Source organism: Corvus hawaiiensis, chromosome Z (genome assembly GCF_020740725.1).
Source record: "Corvus hawaiiensis isolate bCorHaw1 chromosome Z, bCorHaw1.pri.cur, whole genome shotgun sequence".
NCBI classification, from domain to species: domain Eukaryota; kingdom Metazoa; phylum Chordata; class Aves; order Passeriformes; family Corvidae; genus Corvus; species Corvus hawaiiensis.
Window position 1 is genome coordinate 39,805,734 of NC_063255.1, and position 22,363 is coordinate 39,828,096.

Consider the following 22,363-nt stretch of genomic DNA (forward strand, 5'->3'; position numbering starts at 1 on the left):
CTTTGGTAAGCAAACCTGGGAGCTGGTTTAGTAGTTTAGTTTAGATGTCCTGAGTACACCCAAGATTTTATTTTTTCTTTTGTCCTTTATAGGGCCGTCTTTTTTTTTTTTTTTTTTAATATAAGATTTCTCACCATTTAAAAAGGAAATTATTATAGCCATTAAAAATACCAATGGGAACAATCAATAGACACTGCGAATCACCTTTAAAGTAATACAGAGATCAAGATGATTTTCCATTTGTATGAATCATTTAACACAGAGTTCTTCATTATGAAATCTGTTGTGGAAGTTTGTTGAGACTTAGCAGTAGCAGGTGCAGGACTTGTGTTGCATAATTCCTTACTGACCTGTTTAGTGTTTCCACTCTCTGTGGATTTTATGCAGGAGGCAGGCACTGGTAAGCTGAGAAATCTTCAGATGCTGTAAGGCCATGGAGGGATACTGCTGAGCTGTGCATGAGTGACCTTAGACAGGCTACCAAGTCTGACATGTTTTGGGAGCATCAGAAGCTCATCAAGACTCATTAGTCTTTCCCAAGCCTCTTGTGTAGCCAGAACAAACTAACACCTTTACCCTTACAGTTGCAGTGAACAGAAGGCAACAAAAATGGCACCAGTCACTGCTTTTAAATGGAACTTTCTGCTCTGAAACCTGGTGCATGCTGCAGGGCCATATGTGCCCAGTTGGGAATGGCAGAAGAAACAAAACTCTTCTGCCTTGATCAAGTGATGAGTTTTAACACCTCTTGCCTGTCCAAGGGTCCATCTGTGACTCTGTGGGTAGGCAGGATGGTTGCTGGGGAGAAGAAACTTAAACTGGAGTCTTGAGAGGGCTGGGCTGCACAGGATCTGCCTGCTGCAAGGCTACAAAAATTCTGAGTGTACTGCTGATGCACTTCATGGCCCCTGATGGCTCATCTGTCTTTGTGTCTTTGGCGCAAAGCCACCATGAGGAGTGGTAATGTACGGTCTCTGCTGCAGCTACATGCCCCCAGCCTTAAAAATCTCTGGGGAAAGGGAATGGTGAGGAGTGTGTGCAGACTGTTGTGCCTGGGCTGACAGGACTGCAGGGAGATGCTCAGTGCTGGGGGTTTCTGAAGCTCTCACTGCTGTCAAACACAATCACAACCAGTTGCCTGTGAAGAGATGTTGGGATAGGATAAAACCCATCAAATCCAGAAGGCACCATGATTTTACCATGGAAGAAGGTAAAGCATTTCTAAGCCACTACATGGACATGAACTGTCAACAAATTTTTTTAGTGTGGTTTAATGATACTTTCAGTTTTGGACAGATTTCATCCTGAGGCTTCTTGTCAGTGGATTATTTTCCGTTGACCATTTGGATGCTGAGAGCCAGCTCATCTAATCTTGGAGAGGTCTCTTGGCAGAAGGAAGCACATGCATACATAAAGTGGCTCTTGTACTGTTTTACTCTGACCTTGAAGGGCTTGGTTGAGATAACAGATTGTGGAGGGATCACTAATACAGTTGCTGAACCTTCCTTTGGATGTCTACATTCTGAATCTTAATTAAGGACTTGGATTTAATGCTATATTATTCACAATATATTCATTGTAGACTGACATGAATTAAAAAGAAAAAACTCCATTTTGAACAGGACTGTAGTTTGAGAGACACTTTCAAGAAAGTGCCAGAAAATACCTGAAGGCCTGTTTCTGCTACAGGATAAGCAGGTGTTTGCTGCCCAAATGAACAAGCATTCAAATAGGATCTTCCTTTGGACAACAAAGACTAAAAAAATAAGTCTGCCAAAGATTGGCCATTCCTTTGTCCTGTTACTCTGGTCAATTCTTCCATGAACTACAACTTCAGTGACCTATTTTTGCTTCACAGTTCTAGAGTGCAAACTTGCCATGTTTCTAAGCATACCAAACTTTTCCTTAATTTCGTCCTTTTTAAAAAGAATAGAGGTAAACAAAGGCATTCAAACAACAGAAAACAACACAAAACACTTCATGAAATTTTTAGTGTTTTAAAGTAACCATTTTATCTTTCTTTCGGATGACATTGTTTATTTTAAGACATCATTTTTTTTAAATACACTGTAATACAAGAGACTTTCCATGTCATGTTGAGAGAAGCTGGTCACATGATTCACAAACAAAACTTTTAACACTGATACCTAGGCATCACTTTGAAATCAGCCAAGATGCAATGAAAGTTTTAAAGCAATGACTACTTGTAACAAACTGCAAAACAAGAACCACTAAATATTTTCACGGAGACATCACATTAAATAAACTTTAAAAAAAAAGGAAAAAAGAAAGGAGAAAGATAGCTCTACACACCAGGTCACAATTCGTGACAATATAGAGATTTATAATTGTATGTAGATATCTTCCTCTTTACCTAAAGTGACAAAGAGAGTGATATCTAGAAAGATATATACATAAAGTATAGGTGGAAAGGGCTGGGACAAATATTTCATAATTAATTGATTCTCTCTCTATTGGTGATTCAATTAAACATAAATGTTGAATTAAATTATTTGTATCTAAAACATTCTTAGGTGCTTTTCTTTAAGTTACAGAAAGATACATATAAGCTGCAAGAATTAGGCCTCTGGGTAGATTTGATTTGTTCTGTTTTCTCACATATTCCAATCAATGGCCTCACTTACTAGCAGCTTCCATAATCCTTGCTCAAATATTCAGTGTTTATAAAATATCAGCCAGTCATCACTCAGAACCTTCTACAAGCAAACAAAAAATCCCCACAGACCTTGTGCAGAATGCATAGACGGAAAAATAACACACCCATCATTTCCCATTTCTTCTCCTGAGACATATGTTTAAAAGATGGCAAAATAGTCACTTGGTTGCTATTGTGAATTTCACAGTGTTTTCCCTGCAACATGTAGACTTCTTTCTTTTTTTGCTTCACATTTGTGATGAATAGCACATCCCCCCACCCTGCCCAAATACAGGTGTTTTAACTAAGGCTCTAAAGGACCTCTTATTCAAAGCAGCAGTGTTTTATTCCAGCCCTCACAACAAGAAAATACAACTTACTGTGCTATCAAAACCTTCATCTCTCAATAGAAATCCCAACTTCCTCTCCAGTCCCTCCCTGCCCCCCTCCCCCACATTTTATAGCAGTATTTGAAATTCAGTTACAGGCTGCAACAACCCGAATGTGGACTTGTTGTAGCACATATGCATGATACCTTAGTCATTTGGGTTATTTAATTTCTTTTTAAAGTATTTTGTAAAAGTCTACATCAAGCACAATATCCTATAAAGGTAGGGAGGGTACAGACAGAGAAAGAAAGAGAGGGAAGGAAAGAAATAGAAGGAAAGAAGGACGAAATACAGAAGAGAAAGAAGGAAAGAAAGCGATAAAAAATAGCAAGGACAAAAGAAAGAAGAGAAAAAATAAGCAGTTACTTATTAAACTGTAGACAATATATAGATATGCTGTTTTACAGGTCAAAATGAATGCAGTCCTTTTAAATGTGTACACTCCATCAGGCATCATCGGGTGCTCTTGCTTTACAAGTGTCTGTTCTCCATGGCCAGTTCCGAGTTCTGCAGATCTATTGAGAGTGAAGGACAGAGTGAGGCAAATGCTACTATTATTACTCCTGAATGTCAGTGTTCTCGTTGTTCTACAAGTCATGTTGCAGTGTGAATAGTCCAGCTCATTCTTGGAGTTATTTCGTTACGGCAGGCAAGTAAAAAATGTTAATGGAGTTGCACTGTTTTTCTAGGACAATAAAACAACAGGAGCACAAACCCAGAAATGACAGTAAAAAACCTCTGTTTTCTGAGCTCGGAAGCTTGTCTGTTAATTTCATTGTGAGAAATAAACAAGTGAGATGGGAATGGAAGAAATGTTTTTATGCAATAATCTGGGGAAGAAAAGTGCTTGTTGTTAAATCTCTGGCATTCTAGCACTGCCTCTGTTGCACACCAGTTAGAAAGTTGAATCTTACAAACATAGAAAAACAAATATCAAAAGAAAAAAAAAATTGGTTACTCAGCAGACTTTATCAATTTATTAATAGCACTCTAATCATAATTTGAAAAAACATAGGTGTATGTAAATTTATACATATACACACAGCCCATACATAATGTGCATGCATGTCTGCACACATATAAGTAAAATACAACAGACATAGGCAGACATGTATATGCTATGTGTGTGTATATATATATATGCCATATGCAAACACACATATATTATATATTATATATATGGTCAGTTCATAGCACAGTCCAGAAAGACTTTTTAAATGAGCCTGATTGTCATATTTACTCAGTGTACACAATTTACCTGACAGTGCAAGCATGATGAATATGCACATATACTCACCCTTCATTGTGATTTGAACATATTTCTTGCTCTTCTCTGCTCATTCTGCTACACTTACTCACCTTTTCATGAACAAATGCAAACTATGTATAGCTACAGTTTATAGCTTTTCTACTGTGATTATACATTTTATGCACTATCAAGAACATTAATGCTATAGGTCAAGGTTATCCATAGCGGTGGCTTTGTAGAACATTTGGTCCTTTAGAAGTTTAACAAACTGCTATGTTATTGCACAATGCATTTTAATACTATTTATTCTCTGAAATTACTCTAAAAGTCTCACTAGGAAATCAAAAGAAGATGACACTAAGTACATTTTCAGGGTCTTGTGGTTATTTTTGGTATACATTCTTTCAGTGCTTGCAAAACACACCTGCTTGCTTTTGGGCTGGAGCCTCTTTTCCAGTAAAAGCATCATCTCAGATGCCTTTTTCTTCAGCTCAGATGAAACTTAGACAGAATACGCAGGTAGAAATTTAGCAGGCCCCTCCACCAACTGCACCCTCTTCCCACTGCACAGTAAGAGAGGACTCTGATATCTTTCTTTTCCATCACTGTTATTTTGAAAATCAATTTCAAATTCCTTTAAAATATAACATTCATATTCTGAAGAGAATGGGTTTCACTGGATGCTCAGTCTTTTTCTAGTTTTCTGTGAGAACTTCCAAGACAGTCTAGATAAAATCTTAAGGCCCATTTTGTAGGAATCTTCCTCTGGCTTTTTATGTGTTTCCAGTTCAGTAGCAGTTAAGAAATAACATCTAGTTTATTAAAGAAATACTGAGTATGGCTTTATAGTTACACTGTCATGTTTATTTGTAATGCTGCCTTTCCAATGACATTGAGAAGGGTAAAACTTCATCAGTGTCCAGTGAACTGTTTTCTTCTGAAAATGTTCAGAATTTTTATAAGCTAGCTCTAAAAGCTTCTGAAAGAAAAACTTAAAGTGCCTCAATAAATAATACATGCGAGCAAATTATATATTAAATGTGCTATGGGAACACTTACAAAAATAAAATGCTTAATTTATTAAATAAAATATCCCCAACACGAAGATGGACTATTTTGATCTGGCTCATATCAATAAGAAATAATAAAAAGAGAAAATGGAAAGAAAGATCACTTTTTTGCAATAACGCCCCCTCACAGAGGGAAGCAGAAGTCTTGAGGAATAGGTAAGGTAGGTTTTCATTTGTAAGAATTCATATTAAAAATAATCCTAGCTCTAAATTTCAAATTGTCAACTTCTAGTTTGAAAAACAACAGGTATGCTCATGCAGCTGTCATCAACACAGTGGCCATGCAAATGTTGTACACATACAATGCCAATCCAACCAAAAATAAACTATTTTATAAAGTGTATATGTTGGTTATGACAGCAGTAGTACCAATACAAAAATGGCACTGAGCTTAGAATCTTTGTACTCTGAATAGCAAGCCATAACCACAAAGTAATTTGTTTTCTCTAGAGATCTTTATCCCCTGCTATGTTTCAAACATAACCAGTGATCTCCATGCTTTAGATTATTCATGTTATATCAGCCTATAGTATCTATAACATTGTAAAGGCATTTTAACACAGCTAATGTCCTCCATTAGCCCCTTCTAATGAAATATAGGTTATATCATTATGAGTTTGCTATGCCTACTAGGGTGTACTACAAGATGAGTGATCGTTTCTGTACTAATGGCATTAATCGACAAAGACCATGCACAGTTTTGCTTGCACGGTTAAAAAAAGAAAAAAGAAAGGATTGAAGAAGGAAGGAATATGCTGCTGGACAAGCACAGTATAAGATACACCTGCCTCAGCATTTATAGTTTGTCCTATCAAAATCCTTAGTTTCAACATGTGATTCTGAAATTAATATTGTATGTAACTAAATCTAGCTTCAGCCTTTACTAAAAAAGACTAGCTGGAGAACATTTTTACACCAGTGGCATGACAATATCCTACCAGAAGACAAAAAAAGGGCGTGTGTTTAGTTTATCATGTTGTAACAAAACTGCGTGCAGTGCAAGCAGCATCTTTTTTTTGTTTTACTTGATTCTGGCAATGAATGGTGCTGGCAAAGCACCTCCTTAAACAATCCCTTTAGTCCTCAGAAAGACTCTTCAGGGAAATTGCTAGACTCCCTCTTGTCTTCCATCAAATCACTTCAGTGTTTTCTTGCAGGGTTGGATGCCACCTGATTTCCCAAGTTCCTCCAGATAGTGTATCACACAAGAGTGTCCTCTTTTTAGCTGGCTTTATCTCTGCAAAGAACATTCTTCATGTAGAGAACACCAGTCTTCTTTTTCGACCCACAGGCTGAAGCAAAAAAAATGAGGTGAATCCATAGAAACTCCCAGTAGCTGTACAGCAGAAATCACAAAGTTTTAGTCAAATATATTTTTCCCTTTTTTTCATCCACATCAAAGGCATGAATACAACAAGGCATTGTTAGTTGTGGTGGGCAAACTGAAGAGTCTGCTGATATAACAGATTGGGTTTTTAAGGCTTTTGTCTATGCAGAGTTAGAATAATGCAGAAGCCAAATTGATTAGAAAGACAGGAGAGAAAGAAAAAAAAGATAGAAACTGAGAGAAAGAGAGAAGATACATCTTGGTAATGTCTAAAAAGTCAATACTGTGTCTACAGATGGAGAAGTGCACATTGCTTGCCCTTTGAAAGCTTCTCCGCAACTTTGTCATTAATACTGTCAAAGTTAAGAACACATTTTAATGGAGTTCAGCGGCAGTTGAACACATTCATTCCCGTAGCCCAGAAGAAGAAATGCTAGGAGACTTTAGCCTAAAATATCCAAGTAGACTGGAGATGCCTTGGCCAAGTTCTGAAGGAGGGAGTGGATTTCTTTGATGTTGAGCCTCATGTGAGGCTCCCGTTGCCAACAGCCCAGCATCAAGTCATACACTTCCTTTGGGCATGTGCGAGGTCGCTGCAGGACTCGGCCCTGAGTGATGCACTCAATCACCTATGAGAAATCACAAGAAAAGGATCAGCGCAGCTGTGCCAACTACAAGGAGTTCATCCATGGAAGAGTTAACTTCAACCATAGCAGCCTCACTGGTGGCTGCCATGCAGCCATCTCTGGAAAGGCCTGCTTTTCTAGGCAGATGAATGAGTAGCAGTATGGAATCTGGAAAATTCACTGTAAAGTAAGTGATCAAAGAGCAGTAACTTCAGTCATGTTAAGTTCACCCACACTGTCCACCCCACACAAAAGGAAACTGTAGCTAGGAATTAATCCCATACCTTCTCTCTCTACCCAACTACCGCCTCAGAGGCAGGATAAATTTTCAACCTGCTCACAGAGCTTCAACGCCTCTCCTTTGCTCCATCCCCTGCAAATTTATGAGTATCACTGTGGCTAATCTCTGGAAAAGGAGATACTTGTGACTGCCTGGAAATCAAGAGATTTATTGATTACTTCAGTCTAATCTGTCCATGGTAATGGACAACCACTCTGAAACAGTACCATGTATGATATGTCTTTTCAGGAGATAGCTAAGGTCTTTTTCATTGCCTCATGGTCTACCCAGAGCAGAATTCATTCTATACAAAGGAAAAAATTAAATTCCAAGTGTTCTAGTTCTGCTTGGACACGTTCCATCCACTCAGAGTAGAAAAGGGTGAAAAGGAAGAAATTTAACCATATGGTTCATGACAATACAATAAATACCTTGTATCAGTGTCAGCCTTTAACAAATAAATTTGTTGCTGTCCCTTCTCCAGAGAAGCAACACAGACAATTAGCATAACAGCTTTCCCAATGCACTTTGAGAATATATTACACACACCTCATTGTTTGAGAGCTGATACCATGGCTGTTTGCCATAAGTAAAGATTTCCCATAATACAACCCCTAGGCTCCAGACATCACTTTCTGTGGTGAACTTCCTGTACATTATACTCTCTGGAGGCATCCAACGAATGGGCAGCATGGTGTGACCCCCAACCTGAGAAAAACAAATGAAAGAGTCAGAAATAGTTTCCTCAGAGCCTCACAAGGCAGTCTCAAGACGTTAAATATGGAGAATCCATGGTTTCTTTTTTCCCATCTGGTAACATTCACTTTGAGGAGCTTCGAAGAACTGTGGATTCATGGCTCAAAATCCTCTCCCCCAGCAACAATCAGTACCACACAATAGGTTTCTCAACAAAAATCTCAAGAGACATTGTTTCTGAAGTCCAAACTAATCTTTAACATTTACTTGGCACACCTTACCTAAGGAACAGGAGGGTCTATATTACACTAACAACCTACTTTGAATTAGGCCAGTTTTACTGTTTATTTTAACACTCAAGAAACTAAAGAAGATTCATTAAATGAAATCTGGACTGGTGATTCTCCTAGAAACGGAGCGACATCAACCAAAATACATGAAGACACAGATGACTGTATGAAATGGTAGGATTGGATCTGTGTGGTTGAATATCCTGATTTTGACTGAATTAAAGCAATGCTATAACAATGTTTTTAAGTTCCACAGTTAATGTATCAAATTATTTTTTCCACATTAACTACCCTGTCCATTTAAAAAAAACCCCAAATCAGTCCTTTGGATATATTCCCTTGATAATAACAACTTGTAAGACATGGATTCCTACCCCAAATCAACTTTCACTGAATTCATGCCTTTCTGAAAGCTTTTAGAACATTTTTAATTTTCCCCAGAAAATTTAACTTCCTTAGAGTTAGGTTTCCTAATCTTAATTTAGATTTTTAAAAGTCTTTTTTTTCCAGGTTCTAAACAATTTATTGTTCCTGGCATGTCCTATTTTGGTTGGATCACATCAATAAAGAAATCCATTTAAGTACTTTTAAGACAGTGTAACTGCTGAGATACTGTGATATGGATATACAGATATGCTAGTTACTTTTGTACCATGACAGCTGAGAATATTTCCAAGGAAGATTAAAAAAAAAAAAAAAAGAAAGCTTTTTCAAGAACATTTTACTCTTGATTAACTCATTTTCCTGTCTGAAAATATATTTAGTTATGAAACCACATTTACACTTTCAGGATTCTGTCAATTCAAAATATAATTTCTCCTTTTGGGACTTAACATTTGTTGTTATAAATAATGCCCTCCTTGTTCTCACGTTCGAAGAGCAAATGGAAGAAAAACCCAACAGGGTTCAGTCAGGGTTCACATTATTTCTAAATCACACATCCATTTCTAAATCACAGAACATCCATTTCCAGTTATTTGTCAGTAATTCAGTGTTAGTGCAGCATACCAAACACAGCTACGGCTGTGAGAGCTCAGTCCTGGTTCTGTGCATCACCACAAGTCCGTGCTCACTGCTGACTTCACAGAAACAGAAAGTCATGCTAAATTTTCATAGACTTGGTTTATTATCAGGCTCTTCTTCTACTCCCTGCACATGAGATGTTATGCGAGTGATGGAGGAATAATTTTCAGCAGGTTGTTGAATGACAGGCTGGGCTCCCAATTTCAGTTCCTGGCTACATTGTGGATGTGCTTCTGACTCCGTGCAGGTTGCTGCGCACGGGTTTCCAAGCCATTCAAAATGGGACCCAATTCCTGCCCATTGCATTGACAGAAAACGGATACACATTTTTAAGTGCTTTTCTCAATTTGGCCCATTTGTGTCGGTGTTAACAGTTTATCTCTCTGGCACACAGACTGGCTGTAAGGCTCTGTGCTTTGGTATTTGTCATCAGCTTTGACTGAGAAGCCCCTCGATGATGTGGAGAGTTTGAACACACCAACATGCCGAGATGTAACCATTCAGTTTTCCACCTTATCATAACCTAACCTGACATGGCAACCAAACACTTCCAAACCACCACCAGTTTTAAGCCAGTGTTGAGAGGTATTTAATTAGAAAGTCAAAAAAGTTAGTCCCTTAGAAACAAGTAGCCACATACACCCATTCAAAGGGCAAGCACCATTAAAAGATGGTTAGTGGTGAGAAACTTTTGGTCTCATCAAATATTAAGATGGCTCTTACATCTGCTCATCATATAACCTCTGCTACTGGTTCTGTTCAGCAATTTCTTTGACTCATTCCTTTAAAAATTAATGAAAGCTATAGATGATAAAATATGTGACTCTTTTTTTTTTTTTTGGTCACATCTTAAATTAAGAGATTTTGAAAAGGCAATTAAAAAAAACCCCAACCACTCTTCAAATCTTATGTTTTTTCACTACAGATCCAGTGTATTTTTGGTGGGACTCTATGCTGAGTTTCCAAGGTCACTCAGAGAAATGAAGGACACACCTCCAGAGTGATGATGATAAGCTGCCACCAAATGATGGTTCTGTGCCGAACTGATCTGTAACATCACACATTTGGCTGTCTCTCTTTCAAGCATAGCAAGATTGACTTGTTAGTATTGACACCAAGAATTCAGTTTACAGGTAAGCACAAGGCACAGGGCTCATTGGTGTTCCCAGATCATCTTGCCTGGAGCTGTGTCCATTTCTGTCGCTGAAGGACAGAGTACTTGACCAGTACTGAGGAGTCCTGAAGTCTCTCCATCTCTATTATTACCAGTCTCAATTATGTTACTTCAAACACCTCAACATCTTTTTGAAGATAGAATTTATTGCCTTTCAAAGTATCAACAAAAGTGTTATACAGGGTGATCTCCTTGACAGATGGCACTGCAATGAAGACAAGATACCTGTGGAACACAGAGCATCTCCTATGGCAGACTGTGCATCTACCCATGGTCTAAGAGCACCTTTCATTTCAGTTCATTTCAATCAAAAGCACATGTCAGGGCCAAAGGCACTTCTAAATCCATGTTTCCTTCTCTATTGAAAATCAGTGGTTACTGAGTCAACACACACTCAGCTCAGACGAGCACTAAGGGCTGTGGTAGTTGTATGCCTACAATGAGCACATACTTCAGAGCTTTTTGAACTGAAGCCTAGGACTTGACACAACTGTTTGCAGGGTGCCTGAAACAAATTGACAGTCTGTTGAGAGCTTCTTTTGATTTTTATCTTATGAGCCCAAGCATCCAGGGTTGTGCCGTAACAGCAGTGAAGAGAGGTGGGGTGCCTTTTTGCTGTTGTTGCCATACTCTCAGCAAGGCTAGGAGGTGTCTTCCAAGAAGCACCAGTGAATGAAAACATGACTGCACTGACCAAAGTTTAAAGGTTCTGATATGCCTTCTGCATATCCTTTAATAAGAAACGCAATTTATTACAAACGTCTCAGGTATCACCCGCATTCTGCTGTATAAAGTCTCTGCCATGCACACTGTAATTGCAGTGCTGCTTGATACACATAAATTTCAAATGGTTTTGTGCTAAACAGACTACAGTTATGTGTAAATAAATCCTTTATATTCAGTCCAGCTAAGGTTATAACAGGATTAAAAGCATTAGAATTTTAACTTAATATACTATCACTTTAAAATCCATACTGTAGCTGTAAAAATGACCACTTTATGTATACAAATAAGAGTAGATTTTCGTGATACTTACCTGAAAGTAGCTGCATTATAACGATAATACCATATAATACCACAGTTCAGTTTTATTTAGAACTGTACTTCTATGAAAGTATGGACTTAAGTACTTACTTCCAAATGCCAGTTTATGAAACACACCCTAGCCCAGCTACAGTCTGGCTGCTTTTAGTAGCAATGCTAGGCTAGAAAACCTGGTGAATTAGCCTCTGCAATGTGCAAACAGTCCATGGGGAGGAGACTGCTATGCCCTATCAGTGAACGGTCATGTCCTCCAAAGAAGCTCTTCCAAGGAAAAACTGCCATGCTGTCCCATGCATGAAATGTTGCACTTTCAACAATACAATCTCATTCTACTTGTCACCACTTTGAGCAAACATCTTTTCAATGAATTTAGCACTTTGAAAGCTGACAGAGAAGCTGGCCTTGAACACTCTTTTAATCTATTTGCCAGCATTAGTCTTCTAGGGCTGCTATAGGGCTGTCTTAGTCTTGAAGCAGGGCCTCTAATTTTATAGTTTGTTAAAGTTTTTTCTCTTTCTTCCAATTAAAAATACATCTGTTTATACCCTGATGTAGTCACTGTTCCAGCTTCATGGCCCAACTGCCATAGAAATCCAAGGCCCTGTTGTTTGATGATTGTGAGAAACAGATACGCTCTCTTACAGAGAAAACCAAATGAAGCCTTGTATTCCTGCTGAAAACAGAAGACAGTGGGTGGAGCTGGGGGAAGCCAACCTACAGCGTTACGGAAGGCGCAAGATGTATGTGGGGCTGCACACATAAGACACAAGCCACAGGCCAGGAAAGGCACAACAAATAATCACATGGAATAATCACACAGAATCACCAAGGTTGTGAGAGACCTGAAAGATCATCTAGTTCATGCATAGCACCACCACAGTCACACCAAAATCATGTCTGCAAGTGTCATGTCCAGACGTCCCTTGAACACTTCCAGAGACTGTGACTCCACCACTTTTCTGGGCAACTTACTCCAATGCCTAGCCACTCTTTTAAAGAAAAATGATTTTCTAATCTGAACCTTCCCTGGTGTAATTGAAGGCCATTTCCTCTCATGCTTTCGCTTCAGACATGGTAGCAAAGAATGACCCTCACCTCACTACAACTTCCTTTCAGGCAATTGTAGACAGCAATACATTCTCCCCTCAGCTTCTTCTTCTCTAGACTAAAAAAACCCAGCTCCTTCAGCTGCCCCTTGTAAGACTTGTGCTCCAGACCCTTCACCAGCTCTGTTGCCCTGTTCTGGACACACTGCAGTACCTCAGAAGCAAGAGGCCCAGAACTGGACACAGGATTTGAGGTGTGGCATCACCAGTGTGGAGTACAGTGGGACGATCACTGCCCTGGTCCTGCTGGACATGCTACATCTGATACAGACCAGGATGCCATTGGCCTTCTTGTCTACCTGAGCATGTGCTGGCTCATGTTCAGCTGCTGTTGAGACCAGTACCCCCAAGTCTCTTTCTGCTGAACAGCTCTTAAAGCACTCCTCCCCCAGCCTGTAACACTGCATGGGGTTGATGTGACCCAAGTGCACTACCTGGCACTTCACCTTGTTGAACCTCATGCAGCTGTCCTTAGCCCATTGCTCCAGTCCATCAAGATCTCTCGCAGAGCCTTCTGACCCTCAGGCAGATCAACTAATACTGTTGCTAAGACGACCACTCAATCAATTCACACCAGGTTTATGTCTATTCATCTGAGTACCATGAGGAGGGATTGGCTGCTTTTTTGCAATGCATGGCAGCTGCAGCCCAGTCTAACCATAAAATCACTGGGAGCTGTGGTGCTGAGGGTGATGGATGGCTTTGGGACTCCACAACCCAGCTGCAGGGTGCTGCAGCAGCTGACAAGGGACAGGACAGAGACTAGTCAGAACCATCCTCCTCCTAAATGCTGGTGGCCATATCTGGGGAGGCTCCAGCACGCCTGGAGAGGACATCAAATGGAATTCCCAGCTTTTGCAGGCATTCTGTTACATAACCCTTTTCTGATTTTTTTTTTTTTTCCCAATTTCTGGCTTTAAGTAGTAGATTACTCTGAATTCATGCAGTAAAAAGCACAGCAACCAATAGCATAGCCTTGGAAAACAGACTTCCTCATTAACATTTCACATTCCCATGTTCCCACGATTCCTGCAGAGTGACATTTCAGTAATGTGTCATAGCACTTTGTATATTCTCTAAAGACTAGTGATGCTTTATCTGCCAACAGGATAAAAGTAATCTTTTCACTTTGTGAGCCCAGTGAAGCTGAATGACTACCAGGGGTTCAACCCTGATCCTGTCCCAATGTCCTGTCTGGCTTGTCTGGTGCATCTTTCCAGAGCTCTGCTGTTTTCAGGCCATTCGCAATTCACGGTGGTAGACTCTCAGCACATGACCAAATTAAAAGTCATGTGACAAGTATATACACTCAATCTCTTTCACACAATTGCACCTTAGTCTGTCAAACTAGAATGAAGCTGAATCTTCTGAACCATTTGTTCACCGCCTCCTAAGAAAAATCCTGTATACTTGCAAAGTACCGCCATTTTAGGGTACTTTTCACTATTTATATTTTGGTCTTCTGACTTGTTTCCCCATCTCAAGATGATATAACTGCAAAGAAATGTTCTCTGCAAAAATTATCATGTCTTATTGCTAAAACCGAAAACCTCTCCTCTCTTGCTGAACATCTGCTCTTTCCCCCTCATAAAAGCTGGCAAATGTTTCTCTCAGCACAAGAAAAGGAAAATCAATAATTGTTATTTTCATTTATTTCATGCCCTGGCCTTGCAGACGAAGTCAATGTCTTCTCTTAAAATATCATTCCTGCATGTCTACTTGCAGAAAAGCAACATATTATTTCCATAGTCATAATAAGCCATACCACTCCAACACAAGAGGTTACTGATTTATAAAATATGGCATATTATTAGCTAATAGCCAAAAATGTGTCCTTTCATTTTCACTTTTAACCCTTCTTTGGCTCATCTGTATTAAAAGAAGCTTATGTCTGAATTTCTTAATTAATTCTACAGTTGTTTTGTCAGAAAAGTGAAACGTGGTCTGCAACAACATTTATTACACTGTAAATTCTCTCTTCAACTGCTCAACATCAATACAGTATTGTGTGTCAATTTTATGCCATGGAGATAAAATTCGTCTCATTAGCCTCTATGAAACCATGAACAGTACGGAGAAGATGAAGAAAGACCAATTACTCAGATGTCTACACAACACAACCATAACACAACATACCAACTAAAATGTGTAAATGGCAGGTTCACAATGAACAAAAGGAGGCACCCTGTCACCTAATGTACATTTGCTTGCGGAACTCACTGACATGAGGTGCTGCCAATGATGAAGGTTTATCTGAGATCAAAAAGTGATTAAACAAACTGATGGAGGATAAAATCTGACAAGGACTACCAAACATGAAGATACCATCTCTGGCCCAGGAAGCTCTGGAGCTGAAGAATGCTGCAGGCTAAGAGAGTACTTGAGGAAAACATTTAATAAACACTTAGCATGTTTCCATACTATTCCACAGTCAGCAGTTTCGCACAGTGACAGGATCCTGGCCTAGAAGGGCTTTTGGAGAAGTTATTCCTATTTTTCTGTATAGATGGGCCACATATTGCAATATGCAGTCCTTACTAAACCTCTCAGCAATGCTTATGGAGGGCTAGAAATGATTCTGGCAAAAAAATGGAATGAAGGGGAGATACCACATGAAATTAAAATAGGTGAATGATCTAGTGCAGCTTACTATTCAGCATCTTCCAAAGATTTTAAAATGCTAAGTTGAACAGATGTAGAAACAGTGCCTATAGTTGTGGTTTACACAACACAATATCAATTTGGGCCAGTCAAATATACAGGATAATTAATAAACTGTAGTAGTTATTGCACTACAGGCCATTTACTCTTTTAAGAAAAGAAGATGAAGTGCCCTAGATGTAAGATCAGATTACTGTTACAAAGAAGGTGACATGATTCACATCTCTGATTAAAAGCAAGATCCCTTATCGAAAAGACAGAAGAGAAGTTAACTTGAGTAGAAATCTGCAGCACTGAAAAGTAATGGATAACAGCTCTCTAGTGTCCCAGATGAAGTGTGTACATATGAATGAAAAAAACAAGTCTATTCCTTTAAAATATAATTTATTTTGCTTCCAAATGACAAAGTATTCTAGTGTTAAAAAACAAACAACAACCTAAGCTAAGAGAAAGGGAGGTATGCTGTGGAAAACTGGAAGAAATAACACTTTGAACAGTGTATTTCAGTGAATTCAGTGTAGAGCTAAATTAATTTCTGAACATTGGAATTCAGGATCTTAGTGAAAAAGCAAGGAGATTGGATAAGCCAGAGAAGATTTGCCCTGTTGAATCAGATGGCCTCTCCTTTCTAAAACTCTGCATTCTCCTAATTTGCCACATCAAGTTATGCTACAGCATATATAGTTACTGATCACTCCAATGGCATGACTTTCACCTCAGAATGTTGACCTCATGTGAGGTCCTTTATTTTTGAAATCTGTAGAAAAACCTTCCACTATATCACTTGTACCTTACCACTGTTTCCACATCTGTACCAGCAGATGAAAAGAAGTATCAAGTACCAGGAGACAAGCAGCTGGAATGACTCATGTTAAAATCCTCACAGCCTCCAGGATGATCATCTAATCTGTCCAAGTCACCAGCAAACAATTTTGCAATGCAATATTAATGAATTGCAGCTACTGTCTTTCTGATTTTCAAAGTGGTTTACAATATACCAAATTCCACTTTTATATTAATCCTAAGTAGTTTGGACTACCGGGGCTAAGAAGGTTTTAAAAATAATCTTTAAAATGCTTTGGAAAACTGGCTTCTACAAGTCTGTGTCATAGCTAAAATTCAAAATGATTCTGCTTTTTCAGGTGGGGTTGGAGATGTAATGTGATGAGATACTAGCTGAACAGCACAGTCAATATCAACAAGTTGCAGTCACTTGAGCATAGACTCTGAAAGCCAGATATCACACCACATCAGACAGTTTGTATTCACTGGGAAACCTCTAATCCTAATTTCAAGTCTGAAAGCTATTTCTTAGTTAATAAAGATCACAACTTTTTCCCGTATTTTACTGAAAACCACATTTTTTTTCAAATTTACTGTACGTTAATATAGCATGTCTGGCTCTATTGGTCATGTCAAATTACATCACAGGAGAAGAGGGGAGCAACAGAGCTTGGTTTGTAGCTTTACTTCTCCCTTGTGAGTCACAAAAGTATTTTTATAATGTACACTGCATGGGAGAACCACAATTTTTAGCTGAAATGTCTCAGATGTTCCAGTTCTTTGAATTTTGTAAGACAGCCTCTCCCCCTTTCCCCCAGATGTCAATAAACAAGGCAATGACAAGGTCCTTGTACTCATATTCCTTATCTTCTGCAGCCTTGATGATGTTTTCTGCTTCATACTTTCTCTGGCCATAATTTGTTTACATAAACTGGAAAACACAAGAGAAAAATTTCACTAAAATAGAACAGAAAAAATTCGCTGTTGTTTTCTCTCCATGAATTCCAGGTTTTGTCTCCTTACTTGTGCCACAACATCATTCTATGAGTTGAAACAGGCATTTGCTCTGAAATGAGACATCCATCAAACAACACACAACATGATCATTAAAAATACAAGTAACTGCTATTACTGGGGGGGGAAAAGCCCCTCATTCCTATGAAGCTTGCAAAATCCTAAACTGTTCTTATCAATTCATATGTTGAATTACTCCTCAAGCCATGCTTAAAATATTATTCTTGGATACAAGAGCCAAAGTGTAGCCCAAGCAGTGATGAACTCATTTTATAGCTCTTGGACAAATTCCTATTCTGGTGTAAAGGGAGAATTTGCACCAGCAGAGGGCTTGGAACCATAAATTTGAGGTTTGGTCTTGTATGTGGTTTGGTTTTGTTTTGGTTTTTTTTCTTATTTCTTTTCAGTGACTGTCTCTACCCTCAGCACTGTAATTTTCCATTTGGGAAACAATATACTGCATTGTGTATACAGTGGTTCTTGGAATTCACATGACTGCATCTGTTTAACACCAACACTGAGCTTTAAATTCTGCATGTGATGCTGGAGCATCTTATCTTCTGCCTCTAAAACAAGGCTGGATAACCTCATGAGAAGCCAGCATGTGCAGAAAGTGTTAGTCTAGTAAGAAATGATGCCCAAAATTTCCCTGGGTGTATCCATTCACCGATGGCATGTCATCAGGGTGGAGGATTGGTTTTCTGATATAAAGCCTGTTTAACTTACTTATTACTCGGTGATCATGGGGAACTAAGGAAGATCAGAGTAAACTTTGAAAGGATTTAGGGCTCTGCACCAGCACTGCTGCATTTCAGGTAAGGACTCTCTGAAGATCTGACACATATTTCCACACTACAGATTGTGCAATGTACTCCTCATATACTTCACCAAATGTTGGTAGTGTGTGAACAAAGAAGAGATGGGTGGGAAAGAAACCCACAACTACACCTATTTTCCCTGCTTTTCCCTCATATTTTGCAGTGCCCCAAGGGAGCACTGCTTCCATCTTCTCCTCTGAAGCTACTCCTTACTGTAACCATGCAGCTCTGAGGTGGTCCCGTCCTCATACATGCTTATCTTCCTCTTTGGATAAATAAGAATCCTATTACACACGGAATTCTCTACTAGCTCCACTTCAATAATTGCTTCAAAATAAATACATAAACATATTTTTAGTTTACCTGTTTCAATAAAAGTAGGATCTGCAGTAAAACTGAGAGCTCAAAGGTTAGATCCAATTTTTAAAACAAAACAGGCTGCAATTGTACACCAAAGTAGTTAGGACGAGTCATTTAATTTTTTGAGATCTCTACTATTAGAACTGCAGGTCAATTTTATAATCTTCAATATAAATCTTACATAGAGTATTCCCAGACTCCTGAGTTCCCAAGACTCATGAAGGCCTGGAGACATTCAAAATAAGCCAAGTGGGAAATAAAGGTACCATGTTGTTAAGACAACATATTTCAGTTTTTGAAAGGTTTTCTGAGATTGTGTACAGGCCTAGTTTTTTAGACTGCCAATAATACCTTGGGCTAGGACTCCTAAATCAACTTCTGTGAAAATCTGGTACTAAACCAAGTCATATTTCTATTAGGCTGGCACTAGTATTTTGACCTGTGCTTGTATAATGCCTACATCAATGAAGTCCTGATCTACATGAGGCTCCAACACAGGCTTGCAGTGCCACATAATAATATTAACATAAACATTAATATTAACAACAACAACAACAACACTTCTTCTAGTCACTTGTAAAGAATTACAAATGGGTTCACCACAGCAGCTACAGTGTTACTTTTTTATATCACAGTAGGTTAATGTAGCCCTAATACTGATTTTGAGTCTTTGTACTTCAGAATATTTTTCATCTGCTTCAGATGAAAACTTCTGAAATATTGTTACATAAAGCCTGCATTTCCTTTTAAAGTCATGCTACTTTACATTACTCTATGGACATGTTTAGGATGAGCATTATCTCATACACTCAATGATGTTCTTACTAAAATGTTATGTGCTTCAGTCCTTAGTATATAATTTTCTTTGCTTTCTTGCCAGGCAAATCTATTTATTCTTTCTGTGTATTAAGTCATTATGTTCACCTAAATAACCTCTGTGGTTATTTCCATCAAAATTGTCCCTGGATCTTGTATCCATCAGGGGTTGTCCTGGAGTTCCCATTAGCCTTGACCCCACACTTAGGCTGCAGACCCATTTTATTTTCCTTTCCTCTCTGCCAGATAGCAGTTCTCCTTCAAGACACTTCAGCCACTGACCTAAAAGATTTCTGTTAATGCAAAACAGATGCAACACTTAAGTTCTCTCCTAATAGAATCTTCCTAACATAATGATTTTGAGTTTGAAAACCCACTGTATGGTGCAAGACCCATTCTGTATGATTACTCCAGCCCTTCAGAACAAAGTGTTAATTTTAAGACTTGTTAATTTTATCAGTGAGCTTATGCTGAATAGGTAAGACTGAAAAAGGAGACTGCCTTGCTAGTACGGCAAATACGTGTGAATACTGACATTTTAAATGAATGTCCTCCGGGTTGCTGAAGTGTGCATTTATCTGTTTTAAATTGCTTTTCAATTCTTTTGAACACTTTACATAGTCATTGCTGTATGAGTGATTAGGTGCTCTGATGCCGAGAACCTTGAACTAGGTAGTGAAAGAACTGGATTAATGCAAGATCATGGAGAGTCTGTCCCAAAATGTATGCCACTTAATTTTGATATGTTACTGTGTATGTGTATATATATATATATATGTATATAATATTATAAGGCACTGCGGTATATTTGGTAAAGCACCTCACTGTTATGGTTAGTATGCCATCTTTGGTGGAAAGTGAGAGATGCTTCCTGTTTTCTGTGAGAGCTGTTGAGCTGTGGAAATAGTCAGGTGGAAGTTAGACATTTGAAAGGCAGAAATAAGGCTCCGTGTACTTTCTTTGCCTGTTTTGAAGAGATAGCAATGAATATGTGAGATAACACAGAACGTGCTTGAATCAGACAGGAATTAAGTATTACGATTCCTGGACAAAATGCAATCCAACTTCTTGCTCTTTAAGGTCAGACAACATCCCAGATTCCATGCCCTCCTGTGGAAAGAGAACACAATAACAGCAAAAGGAAATTACTGCCTCCAAGACTGTCTTAACTATAGCAAAAGTAGGGAGAGAAAGTTCCCTGTTAAATGAACCTAATATAGGTTACTCCCTTCGATGCACTTGCTCAAATAAGGGCCTCTTTATGCTCAGCAGGAGCACTGTAATGAAGAAGCAGCTACAAAATGAAGCAACAACATGGCACCCTAGCCCTGGGGAATAGGGAAAGAAATCAAGGTGAGTATTAGTAGAACAGAAAAGAGGATGTGGGAATGGGAAGACACAGAGGGTAAGCAGACACAAGGCAAATTCCACTGGCTTCTGATGGATTTCATGGGTTGTGAGCAGCTGTCCAAAAAGCCCTGGGCTTCAGCTGTCACCACTAGAAAGTGGGCTCTCTCTAGGTGAAACTCAGGCAGAGGTTCGGGAAAGAACCACAGCACACAGACAGGCCCCAAATTTCTACAGGTCTTGGGGTTATGTCTGCCACCATGGGAACAGACATAATTGTTTCCTCCAAAACAGTTAAGTACATTTGCTTTCTGTCTTGCAGCAGAAGTATAGGTTTTAGTTACTCTGCATTTGAATCAGGAATTTCTTCTGCAATGTTTAACATTGGGCCAACAAGCCTTTTCCACTACTGTCCGTGTCCTAGTTCCCTTAGAAGCCTGAGTTGAAATGCACAACTGGCAAGTTAGGCACCTGTAAATACCTTTATTATTTGTGTCAAAGGCTTGCATTCCATTATCATGCCTTAGCACCAAGGGGAAATTAAATCTCTGTGGGATTTAAGGCTATGCCATGCAAGTTGCTCATGATGCTCTCAGATGGACAGCAAGGGAAGCAATACAATACATCTTCTGCTGATTATTAGCGCTGAGATGCATACCAATCACTACAGTGTATCTGTCACAAATTCATCTGCAGGATAATTAACTTTAATGTGATATAGTAATGAAAAAATCTTATCATTATTATTTGAAAGATTTAAATGTATTTAAAAATTTTATATTAACACTGTATTGTCCTTTTTAATATTAATTATCATAATAATAGGCATTGTTTATGCAGAGAAAGAGAAAAATACCATAACTTAAATGAAAGTTAGAACTGCTAGCTTTCATGAGTTGGGATGCTGGTTCTAGAATTCAATAATCTTTTACTATTGTGAAATAATGGAAAATCTTTTTCTATTGTGCAATGGTATCCAGAAGCAGTCTATGCGCAACCAAGCCCTAGATCTTTTTGTTCTGTTTTGCTGATACAAAGAAGAAGAGAGAAGAATTAAGCTCTGTAAAGGAAGAGATTGTCTAACGAAGAGTATTTAGTCTAAGGACTGACTGTCGGAAGAATCACAATGAGTTTTGACTATTATGTTAATACATTGTGATTCAGAAGAATCTAAACTCTAAATCTTCCAGCAGAGAAGACAGGATAATCAGAATAAGAAGCTAACAAGACAACAGAAAAGTTCACCCTGTACTTTTGATCTGAGAAAGTCTTCCCTTTAAAAATCTCTTTCACAACACATTCAAACCGATTTAAATGTACTTTTACCTAGGCTACTTATGGTACTCTTACTATTCTACTCAACAAAACTATGGCGGTCAGAAAAAGAAGTTCTTCTCTTTGTGAGAAGATGTTTTGAAATACCTTTGATTCTCTATCAGGCAAAAAGTACTGAATATTTTCCCCTAATTTTTAGCACAGAAAAAAAAAAATTAAATGAAAAATCCTGGTGTTTCCCAGCAAAACACAGCAGCCAGAGGCTCCCAAAAGATTCCAGTCTGAATGGAAACTTAAAACAAAATGTACTCAGATAATTTAAAATGAAATGTGACTGATGACCAATTTAGGTCACACAT

General features: G+C 38.6%; 1 protein-coding gene across 2 annotated transcripts in view; it reads right to left on the reverse strand.

Annotated features, from left to right (window-relative positions):
- Positions 1-1,981: 1,981 nt before the first annotated feature.
- The window catches only part of NTRK2 (neurotrophic receptor tyrosine kinase 2), a 200,512-nt gene continuing 180,130 nt past the window's right edge, over positions 1,982-22,363 (reverse strand). For both annotated transcript variants that reach the window (XM_048291143.1, XM_048291148.1), the window contains 2 exons: positions 8,147-8,305; positions 1,982-7,320 (listed from right to left, as the gene is read on the reverse strand). In XM_048291143.1, coding sequence (XP_048147100.1) covers positions 7,135-7,320; positions 8,147-8,305 — 345 coding nt within the window. In that variant the 3' untranslated portion in view covers positions 1,982-7,134. The remainder of the gene's footprint in view (positions 7,321-8,146; positions 8,306-22,363) is intronic.